Here is an 18,483-nt window from a genome sequence, read left to right as displayed (position 1 = left end):
TGACAGAGTTTGAGCCGAGTGTCATTAGAATAATCAAGCTCATTCTCTCGCGTGAGAAAATCATATCTTGTGTGACCTCAGCCTCAAAGCGATTCTACCTGCCTTAAAGCACTGCTTTACCGCTTCCGTGCATTTATTTTGTTATGCACACATGAGAACAAATTCAATCTGAAACTACAGTCCAACAACATTTCTAATTGTGCCGTTTATTTCTTTAGAGTACAATGTTGCTGTATTTATTACAAATCAAATGACTGCTGATCCGGGAGCAACAATGACGTAAGTTACAATTCAAGTTTGCATTGTACAAATAACAAATTTTCCAGTCACATCATATCCCATTCAGAGAGAAGGCTCAAATGGAAGAAGGATCTTTTCTGCACTGCCGAAGATAGCAATATTGGTTTCTAAAAATTATGAACAAAGAAATCCAGGAGGCCATCTGGTTTCTACTGATGAAGGAGTCTGTGAACTTTGAAATACGTTGATAATTAAGAGCTGCATTCTCTACTCATCGCCTCCGGGATTCCTTTCTTCATCATTTTTGGAAACCAATATTGTGTATGCTTTCTGGGATCTGCAGCAGCCAGTTTTCTGAACTTTTTATGGCGTTGTGCACACCTCGCAGCGTTGTGGAACCACATCCCTACACTTACTGTTATCCCATCCTCTATCCGGGTAAGAACCTATTTTGTGCTATTGTCTTCCAGCTTTCCTACTGAATATCATATCACATGGTCATATCACATGGCATTCCCACCTATCAGCTGTTATTTGCTTTGGTGGCCATATGAAGTAAACACATGTAATAATGCTGCTGGACAGCTCATATTCAACAAGATTAAGAGGCCCCTGCTGGGTGCTGCAGAGCAGGTCCAATTCATAAGACCCAGAATCCGCTCCTACACATTGATTTGAGCTTCACTTTGTTGCTCTATTCCATGTGCTTACATCTGGCAACCGGAAGAGCATATAATGTATCAGTGAGGCCGCCAAGTATCAGCCGCCCAATCTGTCATATTGATGACCTACCGATAAGTCGGTTAATATGATATGACTAGACAACACCTTTACAGCTGTCATGTTCATGGATTTCAGATATAGCAAAAAAGGCAGTTTGACAAAAATAAATTTTACGTGTGGCTGTTTAGCCTTTATTCGCACCAAATGTATCGAGGTGCTTTACAATATTTGATCAATTTGGCACATCTTTAAATATAACACTTGTGTCTAGTTTGAATTTCAACTTTTTAAAAACGTCTCCATCCACACGTCAAAAGTGGAAAAAGCAGCATAAAATTGGAAAAAAGTTAAAAAAAGCACTTGCAACAAATTGCAATTTTTTAGAGCAATACAACTAGTCCCCAAATATCAGATATAATCTGTGTTATTACATGTAACATGAAAAGAACCAGATATTTGTGATACACTACATAGACAAATGTATTTTAGAAAACTGCAGGGCTAAACCTAAAGTTTTCACTCAAAGTTGGAAGCTTACAATTGTTTAAAGGGAATCTGTCACCACTTTTTTGTGATATCATGTAAAAATATCATTCAATTCAGTGTCACCTATGCATTATACCAATACTTTTGATATTCCTTGACTCCCCATCTATGATCCATAAATACCATTTATATTCCTCCTGCGGTGTATGTAAATCTGCTCGGTCCGGTCCGATGGGCGGGGCTTATTGTCCGTCTCTACCCACCTCCTGGCTTACTCTAAGCATTTCTTTCGGGTAATTCCTGTGATCGCGTACAGTTATTGCGCATGTGCCGACATACTCCATTACGTTCTGTGGCCTGGAAGTAATGCAATGCAATTGTGTGTGCCCTAACGCCGGAAACCTGTCAAAAGCCCTGCACATTACACCTGAAGAATCGGAATCTCTGAGGACTTTCCCATTCTTCCTGTTTCCGGCGTGAGGGAACACACAATTGCATTGCTCCAATAAAGTGTTGATCCGCACAGCGGGGAAGCCCACTCAGTGCACAGGTAATTGCATGAGCTGATGCTGCAAGCGTACTGCATAAACAGCAGTATGTGCTCTGTGAGTCGGGGTGCCACTCCAAAGAAAATAGCCACAATAGATACAAAAATTGAAAGAAATAGATGGCACTCACCGGTTTAAAAAAACTTCTTTATTCCAATACTTTAAAGCATCGGCGTCAGGAGGATGGGAGCAGGAGTGGAATGGATGACAGCTGTTTAGCGCTGCAGTGGCGCTTCTACTGGTCACACTGTCCATTCCACTCCTGCTCCCATCCTCCCGATGCCAATGTTTTAAAGTATTGGAATAAAGAAGGTTTTTTTAACCAGTGAGCGCCATCCATTTCTTTCAGTTTTTGACACAATTGCATTGCATTACTTTGGAGCCATAGAACATAATGGAGTATGCCAACACATGCGCAATACTGATTTTATGCTTTGCCCACAGTAGGGCAAAGCATTCTGCACACGCACGAGAGGACATTTGAATGCGCACACGTTGTAACTCTACCCAAGCTGTGATATTCACAGAAAATAATACGTACAGCAAACCGATGAGGGGCGTGAAGACGGACATTAAGTCCCACCAATCGGACTGAACCAAGCAGATTTACATACACCGCTGGAGGAATATAAACGGTATTCATGGACCAAAGATGGGGAGTCGAGGGGTATCAAAAGTACTGGTATAATGTATAGGTGAAACTAAATTGAATGATATTTTTACATGATATCACAAAAAAGTGGTGACAGATTCCCCTTAAAATGTCTTGGTATGCAGAAGTGTTAAAGGGCCTAGGTCTACCCAGCAAAACAACCTCATAAAATTACCCCTTCTCCATCAAACTTTCCAGTTCATACAATGCAGGCAGGTGTGTAACATTCTCCAGACATTTGCCAAGCCCAGATTCATCAAGGAAACTGTCCAATAGAAAACCATAATTTGTCACTGTTAGGAAATATGAAGAATTTCTTATTATTTTAATTACACATACAGAGCTCTCAGCTGCAGTTTCCTCTGCCTGCATGTGCCTGTGTGCGATTTCACTCCCCCTCCCTCTCCCCTGCTATACAGCTGTAATGTGAGACCAGCGTGCCAGCAGCCTTCACTGAGTAGTTTATGGCCCTAAACTGAAAGTACAAAGTAGAAGCACATGAAAAAAACACGGTTTCTTTTTCCTTGCAAACGTAAATATCTTAGCACCGAGTAATGATAAAAGTGGGTCAAATACATCTTTGGCATGTGCCTCGGTAGAACTACCAGCCAGTGAGTTTTCTAGGGTCCAGAACCAGCACAATCACAGAAATGGATTTCTGCTTAACCAGGTCATACTTCCACACCATGTTTAGACTTAATAGAAAACTAATTTCAAAACCAGAGTGATGATGGTCCCTCCGTCGCTCGAAGAGACTTCCACCCCGAGTTATGGAATTAATAAGGTTTCAGTCCTTGTGAAAAGGGGAGTGCATTCCATAGTTCTGCCCACCCCATAGGGTCATCCAGGGGGTGAGACCCGTAGTTTTGGGCAAAGGTATAAAACACAGAGGCCCAGACAAGGGGGGTCTTTTGCCAGAGGATGCAGCTATGACGGGCTGTGCAATCTGACCTGATGATTTTAGGAAGGTCGCCTCCTCCCACCACCACATAGCGTACCATTGAATGATATTAAAGAACTTTAAGTTGATTTTCACCTTTAATCCCTGTTATTTTTATAATTGTCTGTACAGACGATACTTGTCTTCTTTTATAATATCTTTTTACCCTTTTGTAAACCCTGCCTACCTTTTGGAGTAAAATATATAGAATTACTAGCTTTGTCTCTCTTTGCTCTATTATGTACTGTCACGTCCTCTGAAGTAAATTATGCTACTAGTTGGGTTGGCTCCTGACCCATTACCAATTCAGGGATAGGAGCTGGTGGCAGCGGAAAATGTCCTGAGCCGTTGGGAAAACTGGTAGCGATGGACGGTGTTGATAATTATTGTTTCAGCCTGAGTGGGAGTAATTATATTGCCCTCGTTGCAGTGTGCCCATTAGCTAGGAGATAGTAAGGCAGCCTTTCTGGCGACTGATTATCCTAGGTGCAATACCCTGTCTGACCTGGGGTAAAGGGGGGTGCCAGAGAGATGCAAGTTCCAAACCGAAACTGGGAAGTGGAATATAGATAAATCCCCCTTCAAATAAGAACCGGGGCCAACCAAACGATCCCGGTTCATGACATATTGGTGTCATGAGGGGATGGGAGGTGTCATGGGGGATGATAAAAATATCCCCCTGTCATTCGTGACTGTAACGGGGTCTAACAAGCTGGGGTACCTCTTTCAGTACCACCCCGTGTTTCAGGAGGTCCACTCTGCTTTTTCTGGATTCTGAATGAAGGACGCTGGCTGGAATTCCTTGGTTACGTGAGAACATATAAAAGCTGACTGCTACCCCACGTATTTCCAGTCTAAAAGAACTCACTTTATTTACAGCACACAGAATATACAGGGCAGGCCAATAGAAAAAGCAGGCCAGACATACATTACAATAGCTGCAGGGGGCCGGAGCCTGCTGATATTTGCTGTGGGAATTACAAAGGTGGGGAAGGACAGAAGGGGGATATCTTGTCCTCTCTGCCCAGGGACGCAGCCTGTGGACTGATGCATTTCACATGGAACCTATCATACATAATATATACTGCATAACATATTCTTGGTGCTGGGGGTTCTGTAACACGGCTCCCTTTTCAGCGACGCGATCGGCATACACAGTCTGATCCTTAACGGATCGGTTTGGGGATGACTGAACTTTATGGGGTTGGTACAAGTTCCGTTTGTCGACTTAGTCCATCGGCGTTACCGTTTTGTTTGCCGGGTCGGTATTGGATGGTGAAGTCCAGAGGTTGTAGGGCTAAACTCCACCGCAGTAATCTGGCGTTGTCTCCGGAGACCCGATTAAGCCAGACTAGGGGATTATGGTTCGTTAGGAGGGAAAACTGTCGTCCATACAAATATGGTTGTAACTTTTTGAGTGCCCATACTATTGCCAGGCACTCCTTCTCGATGGCCGCATAGCTCACTTCACGGGGCAGTAGTTTCCGACTCAGGTAAGCTACCGGGTGTTCTTGGCCGTCCGGCCCGACTTGGCTCAGTACTGCCCCCAATCCAAACATAGAAGCGTCTGTGTGAACAAGGAAACGTTTAGTTGGATCGGGTGCGGCCAATACAGGGGTATTGGTGAGGGCGTCCTTTAGCTGGCGGAAGGCTTCCTCACACTCTGGGGTCCAGGTTACCTGGCGGGGTTGGTTCTTAAGGGTCAGATCAGTGAGGGATTTGGCCACGCTGCTGTAATTGGGAACGAATTTCCTGTAATACCCCGCTGTCCCTAGAAACGCCATGACCTGGGTTTTAGTGCGTTGGGTAGGCCATTTGGCTATGGCCTCAATCTTGGCTGGTTCTGGTCTCTGTTTCCCACTTCCCACCCAATGCCCTAAATACTGAACCTCTGCTTTGCCCACGTGACACTTGTTTGGGTTCAGGGTGATTCTGGCCTTGTGGATCCTGTCTAATACTGTCTCTAGGTAATTTAGATGCTCTTCCCATGTCGCGCTGTAGATGGCAATGTCATCCAGGTAGGCACACGCATAGTCCTGGAGACCATCCAGAAGCCGGTCAGCCAGCCTCTGGAAGGTCACCGGGGCAGTCTTCATCCCAAATGGCATAACTCGAAACTGGAATAAGCCAAACGGGGTGACAAATGCCGACTTGGGAAAAGCATCAGGACTAAGGGGAATCTGCCAGTAGCCTTTGCATAGATCGATGGTGGTCAAATACTTTGCCCCTGCCAGCCGGTCTAACAAGTCATCCACACGCGGCATGGGATACGCATCCGTCACTGTTTTCTCATTGAGCTTACGATAGTCTACACAAAACCTTCTACTCCCATCCTTCTTGGGCACTAACACTACGGGGGATGCCCAGGGACTATCTGAATCTTCAATGACCCCTAAACACAACATCTCTTGTATCTCTTGTCGCATCCCTTCTCGTACAGACTCAGGGACACGGAAGGGGGGTTGTCGCAGGGGGGTCTGATCCTGGGTCTCAACCTTGTGTTGTGCCAGGTGAGTGTACCCAGGTTTCCCCGAAAACATCCTCTGTCGCTGCCTCAACAACTCCTCCGCCTGCTGTCTCTCCCGGGGACCTAAGTCTTCACCCCAGTGTACCTGGTCCCATGTTTTAGACTGAGTCCTCTCCCCTAAGACATCAGGCAAGGGAAGTCCGGCTAAATCCTCTGCTTCAGGTGCACAGATGGCCACTACCTCTTCAGGGCGCTCCCGATAGGGCTTCAGCATATTCACGTGGAACATGTGGATAACCCTGGGGTCGTCACAATCGGCAACATTATAGGTGGTGTCGGCTATTTTCCCCACTACCTGGTAGGGCCCCTGCCATGCAGCTTGGAACTTGTTCTGCCTAGTGGGCTCTAACACCAGGACCTTCTGCCCTATTTCCAAGGTGCGCTCTCTGGCCCTTCGATCGTACCATACGCGCTGGCACTGCTGGGCCACCTGCATGTTCCCACGTACAGCCTGGGTCAGCTCCTGTAGGCGGTCCCGGAATTCCAGCACATAGGGTACAATAGATACCCCTTCTATGATGCCCTCCCCTTCCCAGTGTTCTAGCACTAAGTCTAGGGGTCCCCGTCTCCCGTATACCAGTTCGAATGGGGAGAACCCCGTGGATTCTTGGGGCACCTCTCGATAGGCAAACAGGAGGTGAGGCAAGAATTTCTCCCAGTCCCTGTAGGTCCTGGTAAAAGTCCCAATGAGTTGTTTTAACGTCCCGTTAAAGCGTTCACACAACCCATTGGTTTGCGGGTGGTACGGGGCGCTTCTAATGGACTTTACGCCGCACAGCTTCCACAGTTGGTTGGTCACCTCTGCTGTAAACTGGGTACCCTGGTCTGAGATAATCTCCCGGGGAAATCCAACCCGTGAGAAAACCTGGAGCAGGGCAGCCGCCACTGTCTCGGCCAGTATGTTAGGTAATGCAACCGCCTCTGGATACCGTGTGGCATAATCTACCACTGTCAATATATACCTTTTCCCTGACGGACTGGGTTTGGCTAACGGCCCTATCAGATCGACCGCTACTCGGCTAAATGGTTACTCCACAATGGGGAGGGGGCGTAATTTGGCCTTGCATCGATCTCCCCTCTTGCCAATGCGCTGGCAACTGTCACAGGTCTGGCAGTATTGACGAACATCATAGGTTACCCCCGGCCAAAAGAAGTTTTGTGTCAGACGATGCCTGGTGCGACTGACGCCGAAGTGCCCGGCCAAGGGTATGTCATGAGAGATTCGCAGTAACTCCTGCCTATACTTCTTGGGAACTACCAGCTGTCGTTTTATAGTGGGGCTCGTCCCTGTGTGGTGCTGCTCTGTGATCCGGTAGAGGAGTCCCTGCTTCCATATAAACTGTTCCCCTTCCAGTACCCCTCTCCCCTCCTGTGCCTTCCCACAATATCCCTCCAATGAAGGATCCTCAAGTAACTCCCTCTTAAATTTATCTGGGGTGGCCCAAGAAATGTGTCTGGCTATGGGAATACGTGTAGGGCTGGGATGTCTTACCTGGGCCTCCTCAGAGTGTGATCTTGCCTCCGCAGCTCGAGCTTGTCTCCGGGTGGTCACAGGATATGTCTCAGCCAGAGGGGCAACCGAGAAGGCAGACAACATGGGCCCCAAGTCATTTCCCAGCAAAACGTCTGCAGGCAAATCCTCCATCAAGCCGACCTCAACAAGGCCATCCCCGACTCCCCAGTTCAGGTGAATCCTGGCAGTGGGCAGTCGATGTATGGCTCCCCCTGCTACACGGACTGCCACTGTCCGGTCCATCTTCTCTTGGTCTCGGACGAGATGAGGCTTCACAAGGATCAAAGTTGCTCCGAAATCTCTTAGTCCCTGCATGCGTTTCCCATTAACCCACACGACCTGTCGATGCTGTTGTCGATTATCTGCCCGGGCTGCCTCCATGGGGTCTACTTCATGCAGCACTTCCTCCATGTCTTCCACCCCTTGGTTAGTTGTAGCCCCCAATGCCGGGTCAGCTTCGCCTTGGTAGCAGTGTACAGCGGCCCGGCGGAAGGTAGCTGTTCCCGCCTTTGGCCACTGGGTATGCTGAGTCCGGTTGGGACATTGTCTTTGCAGGTGGCCCAGCTGATGGCAGGTGTGGCATCGTGCCCCAGGGAAACTGTGGTAGGCCAGGCTTCTAGCTGGTCCCCCCACAATCTTTGGTGGTTTGGGGCCCTCCAGGTCCATGGGCGGACTCCTAGTGACCATCTTTGATCCTGACAACTGAGGTCTCCTGGCGTCATGATGTTTATCGGCCAGACGAGCGGCTTCCTCAAGAGTCCTTGGCCGCCTGTCCCCAAGCCATTCCTGTGTCTCGGGGTTTAGTCCATTAAAGAATCTTTCTAACAAGAAGAGCTGGAGGACGTCCTGCTTAGTGGTTGCTTGGCTCCCTTGTACCCACTGTAGCAGTGACCGCCGTAATTTACAGGCCCATTCAGCGTGGGTATCGGTTACTCGTTTTATAAGTCCGCTGAACTTTTGGCGGTATGCCTCTGGTGTCAGCGCATACCGGGCCAAGATCACTTCTTTGATCTGCTCATAGTCCATACAGTCCTCATTAGGTACCGTGCGATAGGCGTCCGCTGCCCGGCCTGTCAGCTTGCTGGCCAGAATCTGAACCCGTTCCTCCGGCTTCACTTGATGAAGGACACACTGCCGCTCAAAGTCCTGCAGAAAGCCATCAATGTTTTCCTCTGCCTCCCCCAACTGTCGGAAGGCATTATACTGGATCTTTTTGTGGCTTACTGTTGAAGGTACCTGGGCGGAGGCCAGAGCTCCCCTTGCTCGCTGACTCTCCTCTCTCCGCTCTGCCATCTCCATCTTAGCCAGCTCCACTTTGGTTCGCTCTGCCATCTCCATCTTGGCTAGCTCTATCCTGGTCCGCTCGGCCATCTTTTCCTTCAGATGAGTACGCACATCAGCCATCACCTCTCGTATGATCTCTACTGCAGGGTTTGGGCCATAGAACGCCAGTCTGTTCTTTACCTCCCTCTGGAATTCAGTCTCCTCCATGTTCACATTGGGGGGCGCTGCACTGTCGTGTTCAATGATGGCTGCTATCAAATCCGCTTTTGTTTTGTTGCTGGCGATTAACCCTCGGGCTTCCACCAGATCTTTTAATGTAGTCCTCTTTAACTTCTGGTAGTTGTCTTCCATTCATTCCTTTCCTCCTGTAGAAGGGGTATCAGATCCCACTGCTGCCACCAGTGTAACGGGGTCTAACAAGCTGGGGTACCTCTTTCAGTACCACCCCGTGTTTCAGGAGGTCCACTCTGCTTTTTCTGGATTCTGAATGAAGGAGGCTGGCTGGAATTCCTTGGTTACGTGAGAGCATATAAAAGCTGACTTCTCCCCCACGTATTTCCAGTCTAAAAGAACTCACTTTATTTACAGCACACAGAATATATAACACAGATACACAGGGCAGGCCAATAGAAAAAGCAGGCCAGACATACATTACAATAGCCGCAGGGGGCCGGAGCCTGCTGATATTTGCTGGGGGAATTACAAAGGTGGGGGAGGACAGAAGGGGGATATCTTGTCCTCTCTGCCCAGGGGCGCAGCCTGTGGACTGATGCATTTCACATGGAACCTATTATACATAATATATACTGCATAACATATTCTTGGTGCTGGGGGTTCTGTAACAGTGACATTTTAGTGACCGCAGTGGGATGATAAAAATATCATCCCTGTGATTCCTGACAGTCACTCCATAGAACAAGTTTCTACTGCACAGTCTAGTGGCCATGCTTGCTTGGTATTGCATTTATAGATTGAAAACTAATGCAATGCACGCAATTTAGGACTTATCTTCAGTCTTATTATTCTGAATTGATGGGACATGTATGAGGTATGCAACACAGGACTAGGTTAGAAGGGGGAAAACTGACCCTGCACTATGACTAGGCTGATACCCAACGATGGAGTGGGCGACCCATTCCTTGCGAATAGACCCACCGACGATCCTAGGTTAATCTCAAGTGAAGACCTATAGATAGGGGGGAAGGGGTTCCCTAAAAGATCTAAGGACTGGGTACAAAAACGGGTCACCTCCTAACAGATAACACAGAGAAGGCTGCAGATACTAACTGAAAACAGAAACTATGACTAGCAGAACCAGATGTCTCAGTACTGCACAATTTATACACACAGAAAGCAAAGCACCAAGGCAGAACTAAAGCTGATTAACACTGTTGTCCAGCAAGGACTGGGAGGCAGGTACTGGTTAATAAAGAGTGATACAATCACCTGACCCAAGACAAACCCAGCACCAGAGGGAAAAGACCAGCAGCCAGAACACCACAAGAAAATGGCAGATAGTCACAAACTAAACAGATTCTAACAATCTCATTCATATGTTCTCTCAAGTTATCCATAAAACAGGTGTCCAGTTCTCCATTAATCCATGCTGCTTTCACCAACTAGTTTCACTTGCCTCCCATCTTACCTATCGCAAAGTAAGACAGAAGGGGGACATGTACTCCTGATAGTGAATCTCTAATGCTCGCTTTTCCCGTATGATCCTTGGTGACTCTTCTTAACACTGACGTATGCTGAAACTCCAGTCATCGTCACGCTAAGCCGAGATTTCTGGTTTTGACTAGTCCTGGTTTGATACCTCGCATGCATGTCCTTATGTATGCTAATATAAGAAAAACTCCGGCACACTATGAGTCCAAAAAGAATTCATTATGTATGCTGCGACCTTAGGACCCACATTCTTGGCTGAGACTTTCGGCCCGAATTAAGCCCGGCACATCTCTGCACATGCACGTTTTGAGGTTACAATGTGCAACATTTACATCTTATGTTTACTATGCCCTGGGGGGTCTTTCCAGACCCTAAAGCATAATAAGAGACATTCAATTAATGCAGAATAAATTTGCTGCACATTCAGATCATGTGAGATATGCTCATGTCTAGTTGTCAGGGGTTTACAGCGACAGAGAGGAGCCGTAAGGTCGCAGCGTCTGATTTCTCCTACTCCAGTTGCATAGCATTTGGCCTAGTGCTATCCATGCACTGTCCACTTTAACACGGACAGCACTCAGACTGAAAATACTCTTATGTGAATGTACTAGAACACTGGTGAAAATTGGATCCAAAACACTGATTTTATTCAAATCACTCTACAGCCAAGAGAAAGCGCTGATGTTTGAAAGAGTCACAAAGACACCTGACAATGGGCCTGAATGAAAACCCTAAACCCATTATTTAAGAGATGTGTTCCAATATTTTTGTCCATATAGTGTATTTCAGCACAATAAACTGTGCTAGTATGTAAACGTTTTTGGGGTATTTAACATAAGGTTTTTTTTTTTTAAAGTTAGTCTTGCTTATGGCTGCATTTGTACAATATTTTTCAGTGTTATACTATGATAAATGTGGAACATCTTGAAGGAAACTTGTCCTCAGGAATGTGCCGAGTAACCTACAGACAGTGTCAATTCGGTGCCGCTATACTGATTAAAATGATACTGTGGTTGATGAAATCCATTTTGTGGTTGTTAAATCTTTATTTGTAGTTTTCAGTTAGAGAATCTTGTGCTTCGGGGCGGCCTGTGGGCGGTCTTTATGTGATGCTCTGCTTACATATTCATCTGTATGGCTTATGACAGGTCAGTGACCTACCCCCTATTTTACATACTGAATATTATATGTATTGAACAAAAAAAATCACATTCAGCAGGCAGGTGGTGGTGGCTTTGGCATGATCACGTGTATAATATGCATTAAAAAATATCTCAAAATGACGTTGGCTGCACCTGTGCAGTAGCATCTACTGGCGATCCGATGGATGCTACTGTGCCGCTGCCACTGGCACCATCTTGGTGGAGACAATTCTTTTCTTCTCCAGCAAAATGGCGCTGGCGGTGCACTGTCTGTAGGTTGCTCTGCACAATCCTGCTGACAGGTTCCATTTCAGATAATAAAACTTTTCTCTACAAATGTCACTCCCCTTTTTATGTCACCCCGTTACTGGAGTGTATTTGCCAATTCTTTTTTTAAACTTTTTAGAAGATCACAGTTATTACATTTGGCTAAACTCTCATTTGCATAGATAACTTTAATGTGGCACGGGGAGGTAGCTGTGGGCTATTGTCTGTCATACCTTGGTATGTTGCATGAAAGCGGAGGTCCTGGTGGCATGTGTGGTCTTCTCCTGTGTAGGCATTGTGCCCGTGCAGGCTGCGTGTGACTGGTGTTGCTGGTTTGACAGGATCAGATGTTTCACAGTTCAATGAGGGAGACCACCATTCAAAAATATGCACTTTACTGAATGGCAACTTGATGAGGATTACACACAAGTGATAGAGGGTACACAGTTTTATGAACATTTCAACTTGTAGAATTTTCCACACAGTTTCCTTCCTCAGTAGTTTACTCCAGGGATCTCTATGTCCACTGTTTCTCCCTCCTTCACCACAGCCCAGCTTTAGCACTACAGTCCTGATCAACAAGTGTCATCTACTTGTTCTGAGGTTCAGCATCCTCTTTCCATTACTGGCACCCTGAAATTCCCGCTTGGGACCTTTCACTAGTTGTACGTACTCAGTCCTGCTTAGGTCATTTACCTTCCAGCGTTATAAGCTTAGGGTTTCATGGCTACGCTTCCTCTGCAAGGACCTGTCTCTGGAAGGCCACTCTGTCTCCTAGACTTTTGCCATTCGGATCTCGTCTCTTCATTCTCCACTCATTTAGGGTCACCCCAGAATGTGGTGCTGTTCACCCTGGACCTTCAGGTCTACTCACTATGCACTCCAGGCCCTATCTAATTATCAGGAAGTTCCCCACTGTCTTCTCAGATAGCCTGTTCTATTCTGGGCTAGTCCCAAAAAACGCTAACGGTTCCTATAGTGAAACTAAAGAAATCTAACGCACACTACAATTCAGACTACATATCATTAGTGATTATTATATGACATCTCACATTACACCACATAACACATTTCAACATTGAAAGTTGTCTCTTCAAGGGGAAACGTGGGAAGCATGTCCATACATACATAAGCACAACAAATTTTGAATAGTGGTGAGAGCATTATAAAATGTCATAAAGTTGCAATTTTGTGGTGCAAAAATTTGGGAAAAAATGCTTCATAAATTCTCCCCATTGTATATATTCCTTCAGACACTCATCAGTATCTGCAAATGTATGGGGTGCATACACTACATTATGGGCTGCGCCTTTTACATGAACTGCGTACTTGATACATGTTATAATAATAATAATAATAATCTTTATTTTTATATAGCGCTAACATATTCCGCAGCGCTTTACAGGTTGCACACATTATGATCACTGTCCCCGATGGGGCTCACAATCTAAATTCCCTATCAGTATGTCTTTGGAATGTGGGAGGAAACCGGAGAACCCGGAGGAAACCCACGCAAACACGGAGAGAACATACAAACTCTTTGCAGATGTTGTCCTGAGTGGGATTAGAACCCAGGACTCCAGCGCTGCAAGGCTGCTGTGCTAACCACTGAGCCACCGTGCTGCACCAATCACTCTGTTGGAAAAGATGTCACTAGATTTTCAGTTCTGGCTCTTTATTCTTCTTAGATCATTAGGAGTCTTCTGTTTCTAATCTGCCCCCTTCACGCTATGCACAATATGTGCATGACATCCTATGAAATATTATACAACAATATAAAGACCATGATCATGTTTTGAATGGAAATAATAGTAGCAATGATTTGACATATAAAATGTTTTCTCATATTTAGACAAAAACTTGTTTTGCTCTAGTTTTCAAGCAGATCCCAAAAAGCCTATTGGAGGCCATATACTTGCACATGCTTCGACAACAAGAATCAGCTTAAGAAAAGGAAGAGGCGAGCTGCGTATTGCTAAAATTTATGACAGGTGATGTCAAAGATGTCCACATAGCATTTTTTTTATTTTTTTACCTCTTCGTTCCCTTGTGTCCAAGTGCTCATTTAGAAGTCAAGTTTTCTAGTACGAGTGCTATGTTGTTCATGTAACGATTAAATGTGTTATTACTGTGTTTCTCTTCGAGAAATGCACTAAAAACAAATATACAATTTTTATCTGTGGATTTTCCACATCTCATTCAACTCTACAGGGAAAATCAGAAGTTAAAACATATTTACTGCAACTGAAATGAACATGCTACCGATTTCAAGAACACACCACAGGTTCATTTCTATAGCGTTATGTATCACAACAGTGGGCATGAGGTTTACATGAATACAGTGCATTTTTGTGTGTGGAAATAACACAACACATACACACTGTGGTAACTTAACCTAATCATCCTCTCACATCTGATTAAAAGAAAGACACACATCTGATTACATATGGGAACCATATTCTCTGTCAGATTCTTTGGATAATTGGATACCACTGGTGTTTGGCAACCTTTTAGACAACAATGTCTTAAGGAGACAGTCTCTTTTAACTAATCTGAAATTAGTAACTTTTAGCAGATTTTATGAGATTCTGTACAACTTTGTCAGAAAAAAATGGCATGTTCCGTCCCCCTCAAGATGAGACTATCTTTCAACATATAGAGCAACTATGCAGGGTCAGCGTTAGTGGCAGGCGGACTACGCAGCTGCATAGGGCCCCCGCTCCCCCAGGTGCCCCCAGCCAGTGGTGTGCAGCACACCACGTGGCAGCTGTTGGGCCCGTTATAGATGAAAGCAATAATGGAGGAGAGAGCGTCAGCTGACGCTCTTTCCCCCATCATTCCCCTCTGCCTCTGACACAACGGGTGGGCGATGCCGTTACTTCATTATGCACCATGCTGTGTGAAGGGCAGTGCAGCTGTTGAGACTGGAGCAGAGCTTGGATCACTGAGTGAACAATGAGGAGAGGTGAGTATTGTGGTTTTTGTCTTTTTTTTATATATCATTGAGTACTGGTTGCCAATGCCATAATACTGTAGGACTTTGAGGCTGGATTATAGTCTATGGTGGGGGTGGCTACATTATATTCTATGGAGGGCCTGTATTATATTTTATGTGGGGGGCCGCATTATACTCTGAGGAGGCTACAATATATTTTTTGGGGGGATGCATTATATTCTATGAGGGGCTACATTATACTATATGAGAGGGTTGCATTATACTCTATGAGGGGCCTACGTTATATTTTATGAGGGGGCTGCATTATACTGTGAGGGGACTACATTGTACTATGGGGGGCTGCATTTTACTATATGAGGGGGCTACTTTATATTCTGTGGGGAGCTGCATTATACTATATGAGGGGGGCTGCTTTATATTCTATGGGGGGCTGTATTATACTCTATGGGGGACAACATTATATTCTTTGGGGGCTGCATTAAACTCTATGAGAGGGCAACATTATATTCTGTTGAGTAGCTGCATTATACTCTATGGGGTGACCACATTGAGCTCTATAAGGGTCTGCAATATACTCTATGGGGTGGCTGCATTATGCTCTTTGGGGAGGCTGCATTATACTTTATGGGATGGCTACATTGTACTCTGACATTATACTATATGGGTGCTGCATTAGTCTCTATAGGACTATGGTCAGTGCATACTATATGTAGTATATGGAACGTGCATTATACTTTATCGAGGACTATGGGGAATGCTTTATGTTGTATGAGGAACTATGGGGTGCATTATACTATGGGGAGTGCAGGGTGCTACATGGTGGACTATCAGGGGTGCATTATACTATATGGAGGACTGAGGAGTGTATTATACTATATGGAGGACTGAGGAGTGTATTTTAATATATGGAGGACTATGAGGAGTGTATTATACTATATGGATGACTATGAGGAGTGTATTATACCATATGGAGGACTATTAGGAGTTTATTATACCATATGGAGGACTATTAGGAGTGTATTATACTATATGGAGGACTATGGGGAGTGTATTATACTATATGGAGGACTAAAAGGACTGTATTATACTATATAGAGGACTATTTGGAGTGTATTATACTTTATGGAGGACTGTCGTGCACATTATACTATATGGAGGACTATGGGGTGTGATACACTCACGCCCTGACTGGGTGGTTTGAGCTTGGAGATTGTGGCCCCACTGTGCCACAAACCAGACTACCCCAGAAGGGGCGTGACTAAGCAGCTACCTTGGTGTTCACTGGAGCCTCTGATGGAAAGGTCAGGCTTGTGTGGCAGGTAGCTGTCAGGTACCACTCCAGGGTGGTATCTGGCTGTGGCAGCTGATCCCATTGGGGGACTGAACACTATTAACAGGTGCGAGCAAGTACGGACGAGCACGACTGGTACTCTGGCAGGCACTCTGGCAGGCAGGTGGGCATGGCTGGCATTCTTGGCAGGCAGGCACGGCTGGCACTCTTGGCAGGCGGGCATGGCTCACACTCTAGGCAGGCAGGCGGGCACGGCTGGCACTCTAGGCAAGCAGGCGGGCAAGGAACACACTGAAGGAATCGGGATGTAACGGGTAGGGCAGGAACACAGGCAGGTACGAGTAGGAAACAGATTGGCACCAGTTCATACTGGAGGGACTGGAACTGTTAAGAACCAGTTCAGACAGGAGGGACAGGAACTGCTTCAGAAGACACGGGAACACAGGCAGATATGGGTAGGATAAGGAAGCAGGTAGGAACCAGTACAGACTGGAGAGGCAGACTAGAATGACAGGGCATGGAGCGGGAGCAGAGCAAAGCAGAACCGCAGGAGGTGAAGCAGAGCAGAACCACAGGAGGCAGAGCAGTGCAGAACCGCAGGAGGCGGAGCAGAGCAGAACAGCAGGAGGCAAAGCAGAGCCACAAGGTGCATAGCAAAGCAGAGCCACAAGGTGCGTAGCAAAGCAGAGCCGCTAGGTGCACAACCAATAGCAGAGCCGCAGGACACAGAGAAAAGAGCAGAGCCGCAGGATGTGGAGCAAAGGGCAGAGCCGCAGGACACGGACCAAAGGGCAGAGCCGCAGGACGCGGAGCAAAGAGCAGAGCTGCAGGTTGCAGAGCAAAGAGCAGAGCCGCAGGTTGCAGAGCAAAGGGCAGAGCCGCTGGTGGCGAGACGGGAGTGAACACAAAGAAACACATAGCGAGATAGGGAAGGCTACAGACAGGGATACTGTCAAGCCGTTCTGTCTGTTTCTGGTTTTCGGCATGACAATGCATGTTTGCTTTAATTCTTTACCCTTTTCCCCCTAATTTGAGCTGGGATACTGTTGGCTGTTACCTGGATGGAGCCTTCTCAGTTCCCTGCTCTTCTGTGCAGCCGTACATTGTGGTTAGGTCTTTTCTGCTGTAGGACCATCCATATGTGCGGTCCCTGGTTGCTGCTGTGAAGCTGTCTGCGGGTTGTGAGGTCATTTGCAGCTGGTGCATGAATTTCCACGTGGGTCAGTGCATGCAGCTTCAGTCAGGTGCCCTGAGCCTCAGATCCTGCACTGTTTGAGCTGTAATGGTTTCTGTTTGTGCTTAGGGCGTGCGCGGCCACACCTCCCCTGCTTTTATCAGGGTTAGGGTGTTTACTTCAAATGCTGTCCCCAGCCAATTGCTGAGGGGCAGCTCCTATATAAAGTTCCCCTGCCCTATGGGCAGGACCTGAGCTACTCACAAAGCTCCTGAACTTTGCTATGTGTGTTCCTGTACCTCTCCTGTCTATGTTTTGGTACCAAAGTCCTTGCCTTGATTCCTGTTTTGTCCTGTTCAGGCGCCTGTCCTGGAGGCGGTATATCCAGGCCCGAATCCTTGATCCTGTACCTGTCCTGTACCTGAACCTGTCTGAACTGTGTCTGCTGTGATTATGTTCCTGGAATCCCTCTGCATCTGGAGCCTTACTCCCAGTGACTTTGAGTCTCTTGAAATCGGTGTTTCTGCTGAGCATCTACTACTTTGTGCTCTGACTACCATGCGGTGTTAACCCCGTCTGGCTCATGTCCAGTACGGCGGTGCTTGCAACATCACGCGTGAGTTACTTCCTAGGTCTGATGCCCGGAGCCTGACGACCGTAGTCTGGAACCTGATGACCGCTGTCTGGAGCTTGGAGCCTGATGACTCTGGTGGTGCCTGTTGGTCGTGTTGGATGTCCGGAACCAAACGACTCCTGTCTGATGTCTGCTGGTGACCCTGGGTTCAGATGTCCTGATGTCCTGTCTGTACCCTGATGTCCTGCCTGTGTCTTGATGACTTCATGGACCCTGATGTCCTGATATCCTGTCTGTTCCCTGATGTCCTCCCTGTGTCTGATATCCTGATGTAACTGATGCCCTGGGCTGCCACGCCAGTGTCCCAGCCGACGACCTGGGCTGCCACGTCAGTGTCCCAGATGTCTATCCGGTATTCCTGATGTCTTACCTGTATCCTGATGAACTCATGTTCCCTGATGTCCTGATGTCCTTCCTGTGTTCGATGTCCTGATGTAA

The 18,483-nt window shown here is 46.6% G+C and overlaps 1 protein-coding gene across 1 annotated transcript in view; it reads left to right on the top strand.

Annotated features, from left to right (window-relative positions):
* DMC1 (DNA meiotic recombinase 1) overlaps positions 1 to 18,483 on the top strand; it is a 286,638-nt gene that overhangs the window by 215,382 nt on the left and 52,773 nt on the right. The window contains exons 10-11 of the mRNA XM_069737606.1: positions 219 to 279; positions 13,865 to 13,981. Of these exons, the coding sequence (XP_069593707.1) occupies positions 219 to 279; positions 13,865 to 13,981 (178 nt within the window). The remainder of the gene's footprint in view (positions 1 to 218; positions 280 to 13,864; positions 13,982 to 18,483) is intronic.

Source organism: Ranitomeya imitator, chromosome 8, assembly GCF_032444005.1.
Source record: "Ranitomeya imitator isolate aRanImi1 chromosome 8, aRanImi1.pri, whole genome shotgun sequence".
Lineage (NCBI taxonomy): Eukaryota > Metazoa > Chordata > Amphibia > Anura > Dendrobatidae > Ranitomeya > Ranitomeya imitator.
The sequence above is the reverse complement of the archived record's forward strand: the minus strand, read 5'-3'. Positions and strand labels throughout refer to the sequence as shown.